The following is a 21,846-nucleotide window of genomic DNA, read 5'->3' as shown; positions in this document are numbered from 1 at the left end:
CCTGCATGGCTGACACTCACTTTCTGCAAATGTCCTCTTAGCAGTGTTTTCCCTTTCTTTCCACCTAAAGAGAAATAGAACCCATCCATTCCCTACCCCATCTCCACCACCAGGTCTCTTAGGCCCCATTGTTTGTCTCCACAGCAACAATTACCACACTATAGACTACATTTTTTTTTTTTTTTTTTTTTTTTTTAATCTGAGCTCCTCCAATAGAATGTAAGCTCCATGGAGTGGAGGATAGAACAGACTTGGGCTATTTTGTTCACTGCTAGAGAACCCAGAAAACTGCCAGACACAAAGTAGGGGCTCAACAATTACAAGGATTATTGGTGGGTGAATAAATTAAGGGATATTCTTTACTGGGAGTCAACCATCGATCATTCAAAGCTGGGTCCAACTCCCAGATGTTTTTCCCAACCACAGGAAAGGAAGCTATGTGCCTGCAGGTGGGGAGAGTGATGAGGGCCCCTCTTTATTGAACAATGTATCTTCTTGGTAGGGAAACTCCAGTGGGAAGCATAGACAGGCAAACAGTGGGAGCTGAGCCCCCTTGCCCTACCAGCCAATCACTGGACGGAGCTGCGGGAGCCAAGCCCTCTGCATTGCCCACGCAGCCCGCCCACGAAGCCAGCTCTCTTTGCTAGTTTGCTGAGCTCAAAGCAGAGGTGGGAGAGAGGCCTTAAGGGGCAAAGATCGAGCTCTCCTTTCTCATCAGAAAGCAGGTACGGGTAGAACCTTTTCCTTTTGATTCGTGGCTTTCAGCACGGGGATTTACCCTTCGCCACCGACGCCCCCAGAGACCCAAGGTATGAAAAGACTGTCTCTCCTCAGGTGTGTGTTCTGTATGCTCTAGAATAGGAAGGACTCTGAGGGGGTCCTTCTAGCACCCATATTCTGTGTGAAGACGAGGGATGTGGTCTGGGCCAAGGCCCAAGGGCCTGCCAGGCCTGGGTAGTGGAGATCGCTACACCTCGCTTTCAGGCATGTGCGTTATCCTCTTAGGAGAGGGGACGTTCTGACGGAGTCTGCAGTCACCTGGGGTGGGGATCAGAGACCAGAATCGGGGTTCGCACATAACAGGAGTCTTCTCGTGGAGACCTACTATCGCTTGTAAGTCTCCAGTTAAGTGTTGAAGTGGTCTGAATCGCCTGCTTTAATCAGACCCTGGGAGTTCAGGCACACCTCTAGCCTCTTTGACTCCGCAGGTGTTTCTCCTTCAATTCAAGGCTATTCCTGTCACCTGTGCTTTGCTGGCCCTCTTCTTGCCTGGGCCTTCTATCCTGAGTGGAAAGCAAAGAAACTGCCTGAACAGAGCTGCTTTTCCTGTGCTGCTCACTACCAGTTTATTTCTTCTCTTGTTAGCAAAGTTGTAGAATTAATAACACATGCAACAGTGACCTATTATTGCTCTCTCTGCAGAGGCTACCAATAATTGCCCACTCACCAAATTCAATTACAGTTGTCTGGCATTCATTTATCTTTTTGGGATTTGACAAAAGGATTTTGCCTTCTTGGCTCCCCTTCCGTTAATTTAAGGAGTTCATTCTGATTAAAGAAAGTTTTCACAAATCCCAGACGAGAAGAACAACAACAAAAAGGCCTGTGGATAATATTTTGTTGTATTTTTTTTATTAACGCAAAGGTTTTGTTTTAATTCCTTAGTTATAATCCTCATATTTCTGCCATATACTTTTAGTCCATATTGCATATTACCTGTTGTAATGATTGGACAGAGAAGCATGGGCCACAGTTTTATAGTTTCACTGATCATAATTGGATTTTTTGAGAGTTATTTACTCTGAATAAGTACCAAACTTATGCACAAAACTTTTTCTGTATTTGGGATTTTTCCTGTTGAATGAGGTCCCAGAGAAGAAAGTACTGATTGAAAAGTTATGCAAGTTCTTAATGTTCTCAGTAGTTGTGGACGCATAACTTTCCAAGTGTCGCAGTTAATATTTATGTTAGCAATATCTGCTTCATTCCATTCTTACATGGTATTCTTTTTTAAAGTTTACTTTTGCCATTTTGATAATTGAGAAGTGCAGTCTTCTTGTTTGCTTTAGTTTTGGTGTCTTAAGTTTAAACTTTTTCTGAAATATTTAACAGTTGTTAGCCATTTGCTTTTTTCTTAAATTTCTATAAAAAGGCAATTCACAATTAATTTGCTTTCATTCTATCCTGATCTATTTGTATCATGCCTTCCTTACAGGTGATATGGTTCTGTTTTAAACCATATTTTAATGTGAACTATAACTCTTTAATGTGAACTGTGTGACTGCAGTAAATATAAATGTGCAGTTTACCAAGTGATCCCTCACAGAAACCAACACCAGATCAAGAAATAGAGCTTTGCCAGTACCTAAAAGCCCAGGGTATTCATAGCCTGCATCCTGTGCTGCAGTTATAACTTGACTAACTTTTAGGGTACTTTATTACACCTACTCCATTTTAAAAATACATATGCCTTCGTAAACATTATAGTTCAGTATTTTTTTGTTTTGATCTTTTAAAAATAGAATTATGCAGTACACAATCTTAATTGGGTTTGTCTTTCAGTGATTGTGGGATTCATCCTAGTAGCATATAGTTGCAGATGATGTATTTTTGTTACTGTATAGGATTTCATTGTACAAATTTACCATAATTTTGTTATTTTGTAGATGGACTCATCTTTCCTATTACTTAGAAATTACAGATAATACTGTGGTAGTTATTGCATTACTCCTGGTGCACTTGCACACACATTTCTATTGAATATTTGCAAGGACTGTAATTGCTAGGACATAAGAGTATGCATATCTCCAATTGAAAAAAGTTTTTAGAATAAGCTTTTTAGAATTACAGAAAGTTCTCAAATACCTTTTTGTCACAAATAGGACAGTAATTGATAATTCATTTGCACGTAACTTGGCTTCCACAAGTTTTTTTTTTTTTTTTTTTTTTTTTTTTTTTTTTTTTTTTTAATTCCTGGATCCTGTGTTCAGGATACACATATGATATTTAGTCATCTTCTCTTTAGTCTCTCCTCTGTGAGGGTTTCTTAGTCTTTCCTTGTCTCTGATGACCTCAGCAATTTTAGAAGTACAGATAGTTTGTAGCATGTCCCTCCATTTGGGATTGTCTGATATTTTACTCTTGGTTAGACTGGATTATGGGTCTGAGGGAGGAATAACCGTGATGTATCATTCTCATCACATAGCAATGGTACACACTTGGGACTGATATTAACCTTGATCATGGGACTGAGGCAACGTTTGTCATATTTCTCTCTATAAAGTGGCTCTACTCCCTTATTCTACACTTTGGAAGCAAATCACTAATCAGAAGGGTTAATGCAATGTGACGGGAGGGGGTGGAGCTCTACCTCCTGGAGGAGGGGTACACTCAGCAATGAGCTAAGGCTTTTTGGAAAGTGGTTTCAACTGGGGCAATTTGCTGCCCTGGGAACATTTGGCAATATCTAGAGGCACTTTGTCAGCTGCAGAAGATCGAGAGTTTTAATGGTTTTAAGTAGGTAGAGACCAGGAATGCTACCTAGCATTATATAATAAACATACAGCAGAAAATTACCTAGCTAAAAATGTTAGTAATGCTGAGATTGAGAAACTGCTATTGCAGATTCCAGGAGACCAACCAAGAAAGGAAATCAGGCAGGAGTATAGGGGGAAAATAAACGAAAGTATGCTGTTCTCTAGGGTAGATGACATTTCCCCAAGAACTTCTTATCTCTACTCTCCACCATAAGAACCTTCCTTCCTTTGTGTTCTCCTAAGAATGCAGTAGCTCAGCTGACAACCATTGTATATACAGAGGTCTTCCTCATTCTAGCCAGGTATTCAGCACAGGATCTAGTATCACAAAGCATAGCTGCACAGATTTCGTGTAAGTGAATTCCCAGCGCCTAGAAAAATGAAGTTAAAAGGCAGCACTACACAGGAGAAAATGTAAGATTTGTAGTTGGATAGGCTATTTGTCAATTCTGTGACCTAATTTCCAAGTCTCTGTATCTGTAAAATGTAAGAAAAACCAAACTTTAGGGAGTATTTTAAAGACTAGAGAATCTTTTCATAAAGAGCAGAAGTTCTCAAGAAATGTACTCTTTATGAACATGAGCTGAAGGAATAACTTATTTTAAACAAATATTTTAATCATTATAGGTGGTAAAAGTTCATGCCATTTATTTGTAAACTGAGATTCTCTTACACCCTGGTTGCCCATATGGGTTCTGAACATTTTGGGACAAATTGATGCCTTCATATAAGAGAAGTGTCATCAAATTGTCTGTTTTCCTCCTCCTAAAAATGTAAATAAAAGAAGCACCCAAAACAAAAAATTCCTTCAAGAACAACATAAATCTTTTGAGGAGACCAGAGTATATTGTATTCTAATCAGAATTGCAGATATAATGTAGTACAAATCTAATAGGATTCTGATTTGTTTACAGCTTGTCTCAAAGGAATACAAATGAAGTATGGGCTTGAGAGTCAGAAAATATCAAGACATAAGGTGTTCTCCGTGTATATATAATACGTAAAAATACACCCTACTGTCATGTACATCTAAAGAGAACACATTTAAAAGACATAATATGTTGTTAAAATGCATTATTATGTATGACTTGTAAGTCAAGGGTGTATATTGACTTCTTTAATCCTTATGATGTAGGCCTTCTTTCCATTCGTGCTTACAGATATGAAAAACAAATCCCCAAATGCCTGTTAGCTTTTGCAGCAGGGTGGTAATTGGTCTGAGCTATCTCAGTGTAAGTGTGGAGGAGGCAGTTAGATTGAAGTGGATTGAGAAGGTGTAATGGGTAGAAAAGATGCTGAAGAAGTTTGATTATAAAGATGAAGGGTATGTGGCATGAAGAGAACATCTGTAAAAGACTAAATTATATTTGGAAAAGCCTTAGAAGACCGGAAAGACTTAGAAGACAGGGAGAAGTTGAAGATAGAAGGGAGAAGATAAGTGCTGAGATCACTAGTGGATCACTTTAGGGACAGTTGTTAATGCTGATGAGGTTCAGATCACAGGTGGAAGGATGAGCTGTAGAAAGGGGGGTAGAGCCCCCTTTGTTACAGAAAAGAATAATAACAGCAATATCTGAAATTTTTTTTAGGAAATTAAGGGTGTATTCTATGCCTTAGTTTCCCTCACCTGCCATATTCTGTATGTCATGGAGAAGTTTGTGTTCCTTAAAGTTTCCATCAATACAGTGACTTTTCAAAAAGAAGAAACCTATGACCTATTTTTGTGAGATTTATTTGTAATCTAGAATATTTCTGCAGTGTAGTCAAAATACAGCCCTAAATCTGATAGTTCACCAATAACTGCCAATAACTGTAGGACACATTACTTTCCATTTAAGTGATTAAACTGTCCCTTTTGTATGTTTTTTTTTTCTTCGTCACCTGTCTTTTCCAATACCATTAACAAAAATATGGAGAGGCAATATGAAAGACTGTGCAAAGGGCAGGGGAATTGAGAGATCTAAACTGAATTCTAACTGCCCCACTTTCTAGCTCTGTCTTTGCAGGCAAATCCCTGAAGAGGAGGTTAGGACTTTGAAGGTGCTAGGGAGTGTGTTCTTTTAAGTGGCTAACTGGAATGCCCATGCTGAGTTAAAAAAAATACTGAATAAGGTGATTAATGAAATGCAGGCTCAAAAGACTAGAATGTGGTGGTGTTTGAAAAACTGTCATAGGAATCGGGGCTTGAAGCCAAATCACTTAATTAACTAGAAGATATTAAGTAGAAAGTGAGTTATAGGAGTTTGCAACTTAAAAATTTTAGTAGTAGCTACTGAAGACAGCATGAGAATAAAATGCTGCATGCAAAAAGGTCATGGGAGTGATGTTAAGGATATGAAAGAATTCTATATTAGACGAGTTTTTAACAGTGAGCTTCACCCAGAATAACTGATGTTGGGAGTGGGTATGAAAGGAGTTTGTGAGCAAACAGCAGACCTTTAGAGCCTGTCTATGAATTTGTGACCAGAAATGACATAAGATGAGGAAATTGTGGCATTTTCCAATTGCACATGTTTCAAGACTAATAATGTTGGCAAGGACGCAGTAACAATGTTCTATAGGGTGAGGTATGTGTTAGGTGTCTGTGGGGAAGAGAAAGAATCAGGAAAGTAACTCATACTCAGTAGGAGCCTGTTCTATGCCAGGTGGTACATGAACTTTACCTCCTTTGATTCTTACTACATTCCTGTCATATCATCTCTTTGGAGAAGTATAAAACTAGGCTGATAGAGGATGAACTGACTTTATCTTACAGTTCATAAATGGTGGGGCTAGGACCAAATTCTGGGAGGGTGGAAAAAAGTAATGCAATATAGTGGTCTATATTGAAGGACTGTTTTATGCCAAGAAACATATAAGAAAATGCTAGATCAGTACTAAGCCTAATATAGTGGACTTCAATGAATGTTCATGGAATTAATCTACATTTCTACAATATTTGGTTTTCTCAGATCATACTTTTACATAGGTACCATTTATTCCTTTTTTTTTTTTTTTTTTTTTTTTTTCCCCAACCACTGCAGCCTGAATCCTGATCCATGGCCAAGATGGCAGATTCATCATCATTTTCCTTCTTTTCTGATTTTGGGCTCCTATTGTATTTGGAGGAACTAAACAAAGAGGAATTAAATAAATTCAAGTTGCTCCTAAAGGAGACCATGGAACCAGAGCCCTGTCTGATACCCTGGACTGCTGTGAAGAAGGCCAAGCGGGAGGAACTGGCTAACCTGATGAACAAATACTACCCAGGAGAGCAGGCGTGGAATGTGACTCTCAAAATCTTTGCCAAGATGAACCTGAAGGATCTGTGTAAGAGAGCAAAAGCAGAGATCAACTGTGAGTGATAATGGGGACAAACCTGGGGGGAGGGAGAAGGAAGTGTTTCCTGAAGCTCTTTGGAATAATTCTTTAAGAGGGATTTAGGGATTACACCATTCTAAGGGACACAAGCTCAGTGGTGGTCTTGTATATGGGGAGCTTATTAGATCATTTGAGCAACACTGAAGAAGCAGAAGGATTTTGAGTAATGTTACTCAGCCTGGCTTCTTTACAGTGGTAATTTATCCACTTTGTACCTATTGAAATGATTAAAGGAATTGACTGATGGGAATAATCCAATGTCCTTTGCCTAAACTACAAATAAAGTCATAGGTTAAATTTTGAGAAATCTCAAATGTGCTTTAACATATTTGCTGAAATATGAATAATGGGCTAAAAATTACTGATGGACAAAACAAAGCAGTATTTCTAGCAGTCCCAGTATTGTAGATATTTAAAATCCATTGCTCATGTATAAGGCTTTATAGCTACAAGTGTATATACATTATACCTTTTGTGCATCTTCCTCTTGCTCTAAGATCAACATAGGCAAGGAAACTGAGACTTACACTACACCATTTTCCCTAGACCTACAGGGTAGGGAAAATGGCAAGTTTTGTTTGCACCACATCGTTTCCTCCCTTGGCTGAGGTAGTGGGATTTGGGGCTCTGTTGGCTCTAGTTTCCTTTAACCCAGGTAGTTAGTCATAGAATTGGTGCACTGAGTAGAATGCTGGATCCTGTGTTCTGTCTATCACCAAAACACTTTGATTTTGGAAAATATCATGATCCTGTTGGAACTTGTTGCAGGGACAGCCCAGACCATGGGACCAGAAAATGCTGAGGCTGGAGAGGCACCAGTTCAGGAGGTGGTGCTGGGTGAGTAGATAGGCTTTTTGTCAGCATTTGAGCTTTTGAAGTATCATGGGGACTTATCTCCCAGAGGAACGTTGTTCAACTTTTGTTAATATCTTCTAATACCCCACCTGTTCCCTGAATATCATTCAGAAAGAATTGACAACATTGCCTCTCTGGCCAAAGTCAGAATCTGGGCCATATTAATGCAGGGCCTCAAGAGAGCAGTATTTGGAAATGCCCAGTTAAAAGCTGACAGTCTGATGAATGAGGTACATTCACGTTTGTGTTTTATGGATTAAAAATTTCTTGAGCTGGCAGAGGCCATACAGCTTATCACATCTATTACCTTCCTTCAGAGGTGGTGGTGTAATTGAGTTCCAGGTGACCGCTTATCCATGTTAATTATGATTTCTGGAACCAGATCGTCTCTGTTCTGGTTCATCATCATTTCTACTTCCCTCATTTGTTTTGAATTCTACTTAGTTGAGTTGTAGCTTATGTAAATGGAATTACAGTAGGAAGAAAACTGGCCAGTTGAGAAAACTTTATTTTTAACCCACCTATGCTGTTTTCTAAATGGCCACATTATTTCCTTCAATAAATAATTGAGAATCTACTTAATTTCAAGCACCAATGACTACAGTTTGCTTAATTGACCTTAAAAATAACTTGCCATTCTTGTAGTATAAGAAAAACTAATGGTTATTAAGTTTTATTTCAAACTTACTGCGTATTTCCCTGGTGCAAATGTTTGTATAAATATAGCTGATTTTCTCCATCTTATTCTTTGACAATTGGTGATAAAAGTTAAAAATACTTCTTGTAGACACTTTGGAAAATACTGTAGTACGAAATAGAAGATATGAAGAACAGCAATAACTTATTTTCCTCTTTGTGTACAACAATGCCACACTAAATTATTATAGTTTCATGATAGGGTTTAGTTTTTGGTAAATAGGTCCTCCTCCAACCTACCTCACCAATCACTATTTTTGTTGTTCAAAATATTTGGATATCAGGTGTTTTCTTATTTCTATCTTTGCTTTTCAACTTTCCATAAGTGAAACAAATATATTTTTTAAAGGATTCAAATATTATTTAGAAAGTGAGTTTCTCATTCTTTTTTTCCTATTCCAAACCTGCTGTTTATAATATATCTTAGAATCAGAAATGTACAACTAATTCAAGTCCAGTTTCAAATAACAATATACTTTTTCATGGGTAGTACAAATATAATAACTTATGTCTATCATTGCTGCCATTAATTTCACTTAAGCATATATTATGCAAACATAATATAAATAAGTAACCTAATTGAAAATATTGTCATGATTATTATATCAAAGTGTTATCTGCTAAGTCATTTTAAAATAATAACAATGAATACCTTTACCTTTTTTTTTTTTTTTAAAAAGGGATTAACCAGTATTAACATTTTGATGCATGTGGTATAGGTTTTGAGGTATGTAAAGTTTGTCCACTATTTCCAGGGTAGGATCATATTATACAGATTGCCCTGAAACTTAATTTCTTTTTAGCTATATAATAGACCTCCTGCATATTTGTATTTTTGCATATGTTTGTACTTTATTCAAAAGTTGAATGGTATTCAATCATATGATTGCATTCTTTTCTGACACTTCTTGTGTGCAAGGAGATGTTCATCTCTGAGATGACAAACTAGTGATACAATCTCTACCCAGGTGCATCCTTTCTTTAAAAGTAAATAATTAAAGCTTGTTATAAGTATTGTGAATGGAAAATACACCAAGGTTTGAGAATATATGAAAGGGAGACCTATTCTAGCACTGGATTCAAAGAAGGCCTTTCCAAGACAGTATCATTTGAATGGAGATCTAAAGAAGGAATGAGGAATCTAGGTAAAGATGAGATAATGTTTGCATTCCACTTGGACACTAGGAATTCTTTTCTTCAAAATATTCAGGCTTTGCTTCAGCATTAATAGAAATGAACACTGTATGAAGTATATTATTTTAATATATAGATTCAGGTTTGTCTTGATGTCCTCCCTGGCTGCTATTATTGTTGCCTCTATTTTTATCTGGATGATGATTGTTTACCACATACATCATTTTTTGAAGCCATCTTTGATTTCAGCCTATATTACTTTTATTCCTAGCTCCAACTTCAGTATTCTTAATCTAAATTTCATTGTAACTAATGAAATTTGTTTTGATCATGTGTGTCTTTGTTGTTGTTGTTGTTTTCCCTGCTCTATTCTGTCATAGGTGATGGAACAGAATACAAAATTCAAATAAAGGAAAAGTTTTGCGTTATTTTGGACAGAAACTCCTTGCTGGGAGAACCTGCAGATTTCCATCATGGAATTATTCAGGAAGAGCGAAACTTATTGGAACATCTGTTTGATGTGGATGTCAAAACTGGTGATCTGCCCCAGACAGTGGTGCTCCAGGGAGCTGCTGGAGTTGGGAAAACAACATTGATGAGAAAGGCGATGTTAGACTGGGCAGAGGGCAATCTCTATCAGCAGAGGTTTGCCTATGTTTTTTATCTCAATGGGAGAGAAATTAGCCAACTGAAAGAGAGAAGCTTTGCTCAGTTGATATCAGAGGACTGGCCTAGCACCGAAATCCCCATTGAAAGGATCCTGTCCCAGCCAAGTAATCTTCTTTTTATTGTTGATAGTTTTGACGAACTGAACTTTGCCTTTGAGGAACCTGAGTTTGCACTTTGTAAAGACTGGAGCCAGGTACACCCAGTGTCCTTCCTCATGAGTAGTTTGCTGAGGAAAGTGATGCTCTCTGAGTCATTTTTGTTGGTGACAACAAGATTCACAGCTTCTAAGAGACTGGAGTTTTTGTTGAAGAGCCCACATTATGCTGAGCTACTTGGAATGTCTGAGGATGCAAGAAGGGAGTATATTTACCAGTTTTTTGAAGATGAGACATGGGCCATGAAAGCATTCAGTTCATTAAGAGGCAATGAGATGCTTTTTAGCATGTGCCAAGTTCCTCTACTCTGCTGGGTCATCTGTACTTGTTTAAAGCAGCAAATGGTGAAGGGCAGTGATGTCATGGTCATCTGCCAGACAACCACGGCTCTGTTTATGTGCTATATCTCCAACTTATTCAAACCAGTAGATGGACACTCTCCTAGTCTGCCCAATGAAGCTCAGCTGAGGAGCTTGTGCCACTTGGCTGCCAAAGGTATATGGACCATGACACATGTGCTTTACAAAGACAATCTTAGGAAACATGGATTAACCAGATCTGACCTCTCAATTTTTCTGGACATGAATATTCTTCAAAAGGGCACAGAATATGATAATTGCTATGTGTTCACCAACCTACATTTTCAGGAGTTTTTTGCAGCTGTGTTCTATATGTTAAAAGGCGATTGGGAATCCAGAGACCATTCCTTCCAGTCTTTTGAAGACTTGAAGCTGTTACTTGAAAGCAGAAGTTGTCAAGACCCCCATTTGATGCAGATGAAATGTTTTTTGTTTGGCCTTTTGAATGAAGATCGAGTAAAAAAATTGGAGGAAACTTTTAATTGTAATATATCCCTGGAGCTAAAATCAGAGTTACTTCAGTGGATGGAAGTATTCGGAAAAAGTGACTCTTCTCCATCACAGATGGCACTTCTGGACTTGTTTTTCTGTCTCTATGAGACTCAAGATGAAGCATTTGTAATCCAGGCAATGAGCTATTTTCCAAAGGTTGAAATTAATATTTGTAAAGAATTCCATTTGCTTGTGTCTTCATTCTGCCTTCAGCATTGCCAATGTTTGCAGACCATTAAACTGTCTGTGACTGAGATATTTGAAAAGATGTTAAACTTGAGCCCTGCAGCTGACACTTGGTAAGTGCCCTGTCAGGGAATGAAGGAAGTAGATTTTGTGAGAGAGAAGAGGAATTTAACCAACTGGGATAAACTTATAGAGCTGTTCCACTTTGTGGCAAGGAGACCAGGCATTTAAACCCCTTATTGACCAGTCATGACTGCTGGTAAAGAATAACAAAAACTTACTTGAGCTGGCTTTCTGGTTTGAAGTCAATTCTAGGAGAGGGACAGGGATGACAACTGTCAGCAGTCACCATTTCAAGTAGCTCAGGGGCATGATTGCTTCAGTTCTGAAGGAAGGATGTGGTGTAATGCAAACTTGCAACCACTGTAGGAAGTATATTTCATTTTTAAAAATAATCCCTTCCAGAAGAATAAGGGGCGAGAAACTTCTTGCTGAAGCTGATACTGTGTTACCCTGTACTCTACTGACCCAGCTCAACTTCCCGCTGCCTAGATAAAGGTGGACCTTTTGTGTGTGTATGCATGTTTTATGAAAGGTCTCAGCCCTTTAATGTCTATGTAGAGACTATCAGAAGTTAGTAAGAAATAGGAGCTGAATAAATTTTTTTTAAAAGAATAGTTCATCTTAAGCATTTTTTGTATATTTTTTGGCCCAATTCCCTTCAAGTTGACTTTTCTCACCTTCCCATCTAACATTTGCTGAGTGCTTACTGCATACCTGACAGTCTTCTAAGATCTTTGACTCATTTAGTTTTCCAGCAATCCCATGAAGTAGATTCTGTCTTCCATTTTACTTAGGAAAAATAAAAGAGGCACCACGAAGGCATATAACTTGACTGAGGTCACACATCTGAGTCCTTGATTTTCCAGCTTTTCCCCAGTTGTTCCATTGGATTTCTACACAATTACAGAAGCAGTCCTCTCTTTTAAGAACATATATTTCATTTTTTTCCTAACTGTGGGAATAGAAATTGAGGACTGGAATGCTCTGATCTTCAAGTAATTTTCAAGTAATTACTTAAGGAGTTCAAGTAATTTTCTTCAGTCAGTTTTCTTAACTCTGACTTCATTGTTCTATTTCAAAAAGATGTGATCGAACCCAGGCCTGAGACTGTCTTTTATACCTAACAGTAAATTTTAGGAAGGAGCCCAGCAACTAGATTGTCAGGCCTCGTGCCAGCTTTCCTCACTTATGTTGCAGAGTTGTCTAATGCTAGAGTTGGCCTTGTTGCTAAAACTTTTTTAAAAATATCTGAGAACTCAGTTTTTAAAAGGGGTATCATAGGTGACCTCAGTCTGTCCTACAAGATAACTATATTGTAAACTTGTTCACCATTTTTTCTGTACCATTTGTACACAGGAAATGGTTGAATGACTTACTATCTTTTCACAAATTTGACCTCAAGTGATAGACCATTACTCTGTAGTATCATTCATTCTAATTTAATTAAGGCATGAGGACCAATTTATTTAGTAACCGTCATGAACAAAGCAACAAATATTTATATTAAGTATTTTATATATAACTTGTTAAATATTTTAATATAAATGATAGCTAACAATTGTTAGGAAGTGCTTAAAATCTGAGGTGCTTAAAACCTGAGACACTTGCTGAACATTTTCTATAGATTGCTTTGCTGAATTTTCACTATTATCCTAAGAGACTTTCATCTTTATTTGCCAAGATGAAGAAGCTGAAGGTCACATGGTTAGTCAATTTTCCAGTTTAGTGAGAGGAAGAACTGAGTTTTTCTGTGTTCTAGAGCTTATGCTTATTATAGTCACCAGGCTACTTGTTTTATTCCTTTATCGCCCTTTATTCATCTGTAGAGTCTAGTGGTAATACACCCAATAATTAACTCATTCAGCATTTTAATGTTTGTAAAGTGCTTCTGTGTTCCCACTAAACTTGACTATTGAGTCTTCACAACCTTAGAGAAGACATTTCCATTTTATAAATGAAGAAATCTTGGTGCTCATAGAATTGATATGACTTGCATAAAGTATTATAGGGCTGAAAGCCTGTAGTCCTTAATCTATAACTCATCACACTAAATGTCTACCCAGTAATCCTAATCTTACTCTTTGTGGTCATATACTTTTTGTCTTCTTGACATTGGCTCTTCAGATATTTGATCTCTTATTCCTCCCAGGTCTCTCCCTCCAAAGAGAAATCTCTCTAGTTGTAATTTTGTGTTTTCAGGCAGTGGGTAGAGGGTGGGGGAACTATTAAGCAAAAAAAAAAAAAAAAAAAAAGCCTCTAGAAAGAAAGATGCCAAGTAAAGCCAGAGACCTACTGGTGGACTGTGCCCATAGCAAAGCCACACTGAATGCTCTTCCAGTTTCCAAAGCACATTTTCTTTTACCCTGATATCATCTTCTAAGAGTTGGCTGGGCTGAAATACATTCATCTTTTTCTTCTTTCCAATCACATACAGGCAAAGGGACAATGAACGTATTATTCATTGCTGGAAAAATCTCTGTTCTGTGTTTCACAAAAATGACGACTTGAGAGAACTGGAACTGTGTCATAGCAACCTTGATGAATTAGCAATGGAGATTTTTTATGAAGAACTAAGGCACCCAAACTGTAAACTACAAAAACTACTGTAAGTCTGGCATAAGAAGATTTAATGCAGTTAACTGATCTTTCTTCTATCTTCCACTCTTAACTTATTAGGGGAAACCATAGTAAATAGTCATTCAACACATAACATTTTTGTTAATGACAGATGGTGGTTGTCCCATAAGATTCTGTCTCCTAGTGACCTCATAGCTGTTTCAGTTTGTGTGAGTCCTGTCACTGATGTTTGCAAAACAAGTTGGCTAATGATACACTGTATGTATACTCAAAATGTATCCATCATCATGGTACTTTAAAATCCTTTGTGCAAAATATCCTTATGAACAGGAACAGCAAAAACTTCTGAGGATATGGAAGCATAACTAACTTGTTCTTGGAAAGATTCCACAGGGTATGGTAATTGTTCACATGGGTTTTTGAGGCTTGATTAGGATTTTTCTAGGTAAAGAACAGAGGTAGACATTCTAGGCAGGTTAACAAAGCACTTTCAAAGACTTGCTCTAGAATTTACTGTTTTTTCTTAAGTTATTTTATATTGAATAATTTAAATAAAATGCCCAGATATCAAATATGTCAAATTTAATGACAAGTACAGCCAATTGTCCCCAACACTAAAAAACAAAATAGAAAGGCAATAATTTTCTAATACCTGCCACCACAGGCTAGCTTTGTCTTTTCTTGTAAATTCTTGAGTTTGACGAATACAATATGTTTACCGTGTCCATCCTCTTTTGCTTAACAAATATTTTAAAAAATATCTGCATATTTTAGTCTTTCTTTTATTGCCGATTAGCTTTTCACTGTATGACTATCCTACAATTAGTTTATTCATTCCCTTGTTAATGGAACCCTGAGATTTTCCTCATTTTTTTAGTTGTTTTGAATAAGACTGTTTTGAATATTCATAAAAGTCTTTCTTTGTGATGTAAGTTTTCATCCTTGGTGAATATCTGGGAATGGAATTGCTAATTGATATATGTCTTAAGAAGTTGACAAACAGTTCTCCAAAGTGATTGTGCCATTTTATAGTCCCAAGAGCAATGTATGAAAGTTCCAACACCCTATGTTTGCCAACATTTGCTGTTCAGTCTTCTAAATTTTGTTAATTTGGCTCTCATGTTCACATTTTTTATAAAAATGTGCTTGTTTGCATCGCCCTTGCACACTATTAGACCCTGGAACTGATTTTAATTCCCTCTGTGTTTTAACATCTGTCATATGGCCAAGGTCCATTGGGTGCTTAGAAGTATGTATTGAATGCTGAACAAATGATGGATCCTTGTTTCCATCAACACTGAATGCTGTCTCAAGGGGAGAGAAGCTTCCCACTAAACATCTTCCTCAGACTCTGTTTTTAGTGAGTTCTTGTAATAGATTTCAAGTGACTAGATTTGATTGGTCTTGCAGATTGATGAGGTGAGGCACGAGGATATATGCTATGATTAAGAGGTTTCTAGCAGTCCTTTTTATTCATTCATTCCTAAAACTCTGGCCAACATTGTCCCTTCACTGAATGTCACCAGTCCAAATCTTAAAACCAATGCCTTGTTGGTTAAATGGCTTCCTCTTCTAGAATGCAAGGGTCTCAGAGAGGATGACACCGGTGACTATTCTGTTTTTTGTCACCTTAGTGGTAGGTCCTTTGCTTTAACAAGTGAGACTGCTTTCGATTTATATTTATGGAATGCTTTAGGCACTTTTACTATATGAGGATGGTTAGTGTGACAAGTCGTTAAAATCTTTATTTTCTTGTGGATGATTGCCTGGGGGCAGAGATAATGGAGAAAGAGGGTGGTGATCAGAGGGGAGGGGAGGTGGTATTATAAGGGGAGGTTTCAAACAGTTAAGTGTGAATAGACTGGGAATTTGGGGTCAGAAAAGGCACTATAGAAGACTCAGATATATTGACTGAGTTAGGAGATGGAAAGTAGGACAGAATATTGGAAAATTTAACTTTATATTTTGCCTCTGATTGCCTCTGTACACCTACAATAGTCTGTAAGATTAGAGAGCATATTTCGCAACAATGTGTTTTGCTAATGATGCGCCCCAAATAGTTGATATTAACTATGCATTCATTTTGATTAAAGATTTCAGTATTGTGAATTCATGTTATAGTTGCATTATTTGGAAGAGTTCTGTTGATTTTGGTAGTTATTCCTGAGATGAAGTGTTCAGAAGGTCCTCTCTGTTTTTCCTGATGTTATCTCCTTTTCCTTGAAGGTCAAAAAAGGTTGAGGGTGTCAGGATATATATGGAAATCAAAGCTGTAACCTAGTTGCTTTTCCAAACAATACTCTGAAATTCAAATTAATGACCTGACCTGAAATATGAGAAACTCAGTCAGATAAAAGATGGATGGAAGTAAGATAAGAGAATACTCTTGTAATATCTAAGAGTTGGATGTGAATAGAGAGCGGTGCTGTAACCAGGGATAGAGATGATTTTGTAATCCCTTCTGCATATTTTTCTTCTGAAGGTTGAGATTTGTCACTTTCCCTGATGGTTGTCAGGGTATATCTAGTTTTTTGACCCACAACCAGAATCTGATGCATCTTGACCTGAAAGGGAGTGACGTAGGGGATAATGGAGTGAAGTCATTGTGTGAAGCCTTGAAACAGCCAGAGTGTAAACTACAGAATTTGAGGTAAGTCTTGAATTTTTATATTATGATGGAGACTTTGATCTGTCCAAACAGACAGCCAAATATTGTATTAATGATACCAGAGTGCAGTGCTGGGGCAGACTCAGTTTTACTTGAGTTTTAATTGTGAATCCCCTTTGGTTTGTAACTGCAATTCAGTAACAAGCCCGGGGACTGAGAAAGAACAGTGTGGCAGCTGTCAAGGTGCTTGCTTATCAGCTATTGATCTTAGCGGCAGCCCTCTAGTAATTTTTCTTTCTCTATGAATGTGAGAGGATTAGCAATCATACTTGTTCTCCACATTATGTGACAGATTTTAAGAAATATATTATTTTCCAATGAAAGTTAAATCAGTTTTTGACAAAACAAAAATTGTTACGGTAGGTTTTGTCTTAGAATTTTTTGTAATCCGTATACTCAGTTCAGTTGACTGACTGAACTTTGATGCATGAAGGGCCAGCTATGCCCCCTTTGTGGGAAGAAAGGTGTAGGAGAGATAATTAAAATTTGAACCAAGTCTTGGATTCTGTGACCAATGGGAATTTTTTCAAAAGTCTTACTGGTTTCTACAAGATGAGATTAACCTATAGCATGTCTGGGGAACTGTTAGATAATTCTTAAACAAGGGTTGAATGAAGTTGTCAGCAGGCAGGTTCGAGTAAAGGTTTTAACAACTGTGAAGTAGTTTTAGGACATTATGAATAGTTTCTGTAACCTGTACTACTAGTCTGTAATCCAGGTAAGAATTGTGTCACTGGTTCCCATGTCTAAAACTGTACCATGTCTAAAACTAAAATGTATTGGTAGCATAAAACCTGTTAAGTGATAGAAAGGATATTTTCTTACAGTAGGAGCTGTGGATCTAAGACAAAAAAATCTTAGCGGCTAACAGATCAGCAAGATGTGATAAGAGCACTTTCAGTTGAGGTTTGAATAATGTCTTCTGCTGACATTAACTTTTGTAACCTTGATGTAGACCCAGTTAGCAGGCTTTTAGGTGGAAAATCGTCCGTCTGGGTTAACTGTTGGAGCTTCTTGTACCAGTGATTAGATACTTTGGCAAAAGTCATCAGAGCTTTGCAATAACCTAACATTACATGGTGGAAGGACTGGATGTTTTTGCATTGTGGGTGGTCACTGGAGAGTAATCAGTGGTCTCCCAGGCCTCCTCTTAACATTTCATGTAGGAAAAGTTCCAGTTTTTGTTTCCTTTAGATCTCATGTTAAGAGCTAGTGGCAGTATGAATGTCCTCATTACTCTGGTTTTTGCATAGATCATACTGAACTTAACTCTTCAGAATTGTGTTTTTATGATTTATTCTCCCCAATTCTAGATAGTATGGGCAGTAAAAGTGTTAATAAGTTAGTGGGTCTTTGTCAGTATGCCAGGCAGAATATGATCCCCAATTATTGTCAGAACTTTGCATATTAAGAAATAAATATTTTAGGGCTGGGGAGATAGCTCAGTTGGTAAAATGCTTGCCTTGCAAGCACAGGGCCCTGGGTTCGATCCCCAGCACCACAAAAAAAAAAAAAAAAAAGGAAAAAAGAAAAAAAGAAATATCTTAGAAAACTTTAAATTGCTGAGGGATTTATTTCAGCCCTTGCACCTGAACATACTGAAAAGGTGCACATAATCACTAATTTTCATAGAAATGTTTTACTATACTAAAGTTTCAAGGAAAGGGGAAAAGATCTGTTCTCCATGTCTTGATAACTTTTTCCACACTGTGGGCGCAATAATAGGTTAGCTACTTAAAATACGCTGGAAAAAATAGAGGGAAAATGAAAACTAAATACATCAGGGTCATGGCAGTAATTCCTCATCGTGTCCAGAATCCCTTCTCAGACTGGGAATCACAAGCAATGTGAGGGAGCAGTTGTTGGTTCCATCAGACAGCCACCGATGAGTGTCAAATGGTTTAAAGGCAAAACACATCTTCAAAGATCTCTAATTAGAAGACTAATATTCCATAAGAGTAGCATTCAGAATAATTAAGAGAAATATTCCCGAGAAAAGCAAATATCCATAGCAATGCTGCAATAACTAAAGTAAAATATTGGATAACAGGTAAAAACCATATGGATCAATAGAAATTTTTGCTTCTATAGGAGTGAAGAGCCCTTCTGGTTTATTATGATTATTTACAATCATGAAGCACATAATGAGTCATCATAAATATGAACAGACTTTGGAGAGGTGAAGGTACACACTTTGGAATCAGAAGTTCTGCCACCCAGGCAGATTATTCAGCAAGTACAGAGTGGAAAACTAAACTGTTTCTTGTATTCATTAACTTGGTGACCTTGATTAGTGTATATATAGTTTCATAATTACAGCAACTAGGCTTAAATCAAGCATCATTTAAAGTTTTAAATCCTAACTTTTTAAACAGAAATAATATGGAATAAAAGGAAATGTATTTTTTTTTTTTGCTAGTTTGATTTGAATAGTATGAAAAACAAATGGATGACAATATGTGTGGTAAGAAAGTGATTTTCTGTCTTAAATTTTTCTATAACACTTTTTTTTTTTTTCCTGCGGTGCTGGGGATTTGAACCCAGGGCATTGTGCTTGCAAGGCAAGTACTCAACCAACTGAGCTATATCCTCAGCCCTCTACAATACTTTTATATACATAAATCGCTATCTTATTATAAAAATATTATAACTCCAGTGTTCCAAAATTGATAAAAAGTTTAATATAACCACTTTTGAGAACCTAGATTATATCAAAACAATGATACCTCAAAATTTGACCCAGTTAGTATATAATTTGCAATATTGACTGATTGTAGTTTATAAATATGCTGGTAATTTAACTCATGTTAGTTATATTCCCATATAAATGCTTTAAAATATTAATGTAAGTTATTATATCTTATAAGGAAAGCATAAGAGATTGAAGAAATTTAATTTGGACTGTTAAAGAAATATAGTATATGACCTTATGTGATCTGAAACACCATGTTTTCATTTTTATTTCTCACTGTGGTAAAATCAGAAGGCGTAGAGTCATCTTTTAAATTTCAAATTACAGAAAATTAAATGATTCACCTTGATTGAGAGTAGGCCCATGAGGCCTATCCTGTTAACCCAAAGATGCCTTCTCTTGGGAGCGTAATTCCTGGTCACCTGCAGTACATTCATAATGATTCTCCAAGAAAGACAGCTTCTGCAGTCATGTTGCTTCAGCAACAACTCTATCCTGTCATCCCTGAATTTCTAATGATGTCATAAAAGTAACCTCACAATCAAACAAAAATAATTGGAAAATTCTTGAGCAACCTGGAAAATACACAGCAGATATTTTCAGAAGAGAAAAATATGTTCACACAGCTCTTCTGAGTTTCTGCAGTGCTCATCCTCAGCTGTTCCTCATGACTGAGGAATAGCAGCTTTCTCAAATGATGGCAGTTCTCTGATCTTAGTCTGCTAACAGCACAAGATAATTTACTCCACTGGGGCTTAACTCGTAAAGAAAGCCCGAACATCTTGCATCTGATAACATTCTGCCTTGACCAACTCTCACACCAAGAGCTTACTCCAAGTAGAACATGGGTCCCTTCCTCTGAGTCAACTGTATGTAGAGCCACCTCGTGGACCTATACCCAGTGACATCTGGTCAGAGCTATAGACAACAATCAGTAAGGCTAACAAAAAAGTAAATTATAATTTGCTTATTTTGAAGGGACTTTAGGAATTTCTAGTCATGAGCCTTAGTTTAGTGCTACTATTAAAAAATAGTTAGGCAAGTTCCCCAGAAGGAACTAAAGTAAGGAATAAGCTTAGCTATCTCCTCTGTTTTGTTGGTTTATGTTTAGGTGTCAGTTTGGAACTATAATCCCTCAACTGTTTCTTTTTGATAGATGTCCTGGTGATTGATGTTTTGTCTTAATATAAATGAGACAATCCTCCTAACTCTAGAAAAAACAGGACACAGTGTCTCAGTCTGATTTCTGTTGGTACAACACAATACCACAGACTGGTATTTTGAAGAGGTTTATTTCAGCTCATGGTTCTGGAGGTGCAAGGTCAAGAGGTTGAACATGCTAAAGGCCTTGCTGAGGTGATACAAGATATCACATGGCAAGAGGCAGGGATGCATGTGTTCTCTGATCTCTTCGTTTTCTTTTAAAGCCCCAGTATTCAATCACTTGTATTCATCCACCCTGATGACTTTCCTCATCACTCCCTAAAGGTCCCATTTCTAAACACAGTGAGATTGTTTCTGTTCTCCTAAGATCCCAAAGGGGACTAAGCTCTAACGTCAGTTTAGAGGACAAACCTTATTCAAATCATAGCACAGGTTTTTTGATTTTATTTTATGCATGTGAGAGTTCCAGTGACCTTTGTTGCATTTGAAAAAATATTTTCAATATTTAAAAATTTAGGAATTCAGAAATATTATTTCACATGACAATAAAAATTTAGTAGTTAAGGGCTGTTTTCATAAGACTTAGCAATGATTTCTAAAGTCACAGATAATTGAGTGCCTTTGTTATAATAAAACATTCATTCTTTTGGGGGGGACAGGTAAGGGGATTGAACTCAGGGACACTTGAGCACTGAGCCACAACCCCAGCCCTATTTTGTATTTTTTGGAGACAGGGTCTCACTGAGTTGCATAGCACTTTGTTTTTGCTGAGGCTGGCTTTGAACTCATGATCCTCCTGCCTCAACCTCCCAAGCCACTGGGATTATAGGTCTGTGCCACGGTGCCCTGCAAAACATTCATTCTTATAAAATATTTCTGACTTATAAACTACCTGCTTTTCTTTGCAGCTGCAAAAGAACATTTTATGAAGCTGAGATTTCATTCATCAGGAGTTAGGAGTTTCCATAGGTGAAATTCCATTAGTTAGCGCTAAGAAAAGTAGAAATCTTAAGAAACTCAAACTTCTAATGTGGAAATGATTTAACCAAGCATTTAAAATGTATGTATTACATTTAATATTTATGGTTAAAAACATTTTCAAATGTTATTTCTAGTTTTCTATTTTTTTCCTTCCTAAATGAAATATTTTACTTCATTTTTGTTTTGTATACAGCTGTGTCCAGAAATTTGCAAATGCTGCTTTTTAATTTAATTGGTGATTATTATTTACTCTTTAGAT

General features: G+C 37.1%; 1 protein-coding gene across 1 annotated transcript in view; it reads left to right on the top strand.

Moving 5' to 3' along the window:
• Positions 1–6,583: 6,583 nt before the first annotated feature.
• Positions 6,584–21,846, top strand: part of NLRP14 (NLR family pyrin domain containing 14) — a gene marked incomplete at both ends in the record, with an annotated part of 28,803 nt that continues 13,540 nt past the window's right edge. The window contains 5 exons of the mRNA XM_079101755.1: positions 6,584–6,872; positions 7,665–7,733; positions 9,962–11,555; positions 13,940–14,110; positions 16,565–16,732. Of these exons, the coding sequence (XP_078957881.1) occupies positions 6,584–6,872; positions 7,665–7,733; positions 9,962–11,555; positions 13,940–14,110; positions 16,565–16,732 (2,291 nt within the window). The remainder of the gene's footprint in view (positions 6,873–7,664; positions 7,734–9,961; positions 11,556–13,939; positions 14,111–16,564; positions 16,733–21,846) is intronic.

Source organism: Sciurus vulgaris (genome assembly GCF_902686455.1).
Source record: "Sciurus vulgaris genome assembly, chromosome: 11".
NCBI classification, from domain to species: Eukaryota; Metazoa; Chordata; class Mammalia; order Rodentia; family Sciuridae; genus Sciurus; species Sciurus vulgaris.
The sequence above is the reverse complement of the archived record's forward strand: the minus strand, read 5'-3'. Positions and strand labels throughout refer to the sequence as shown.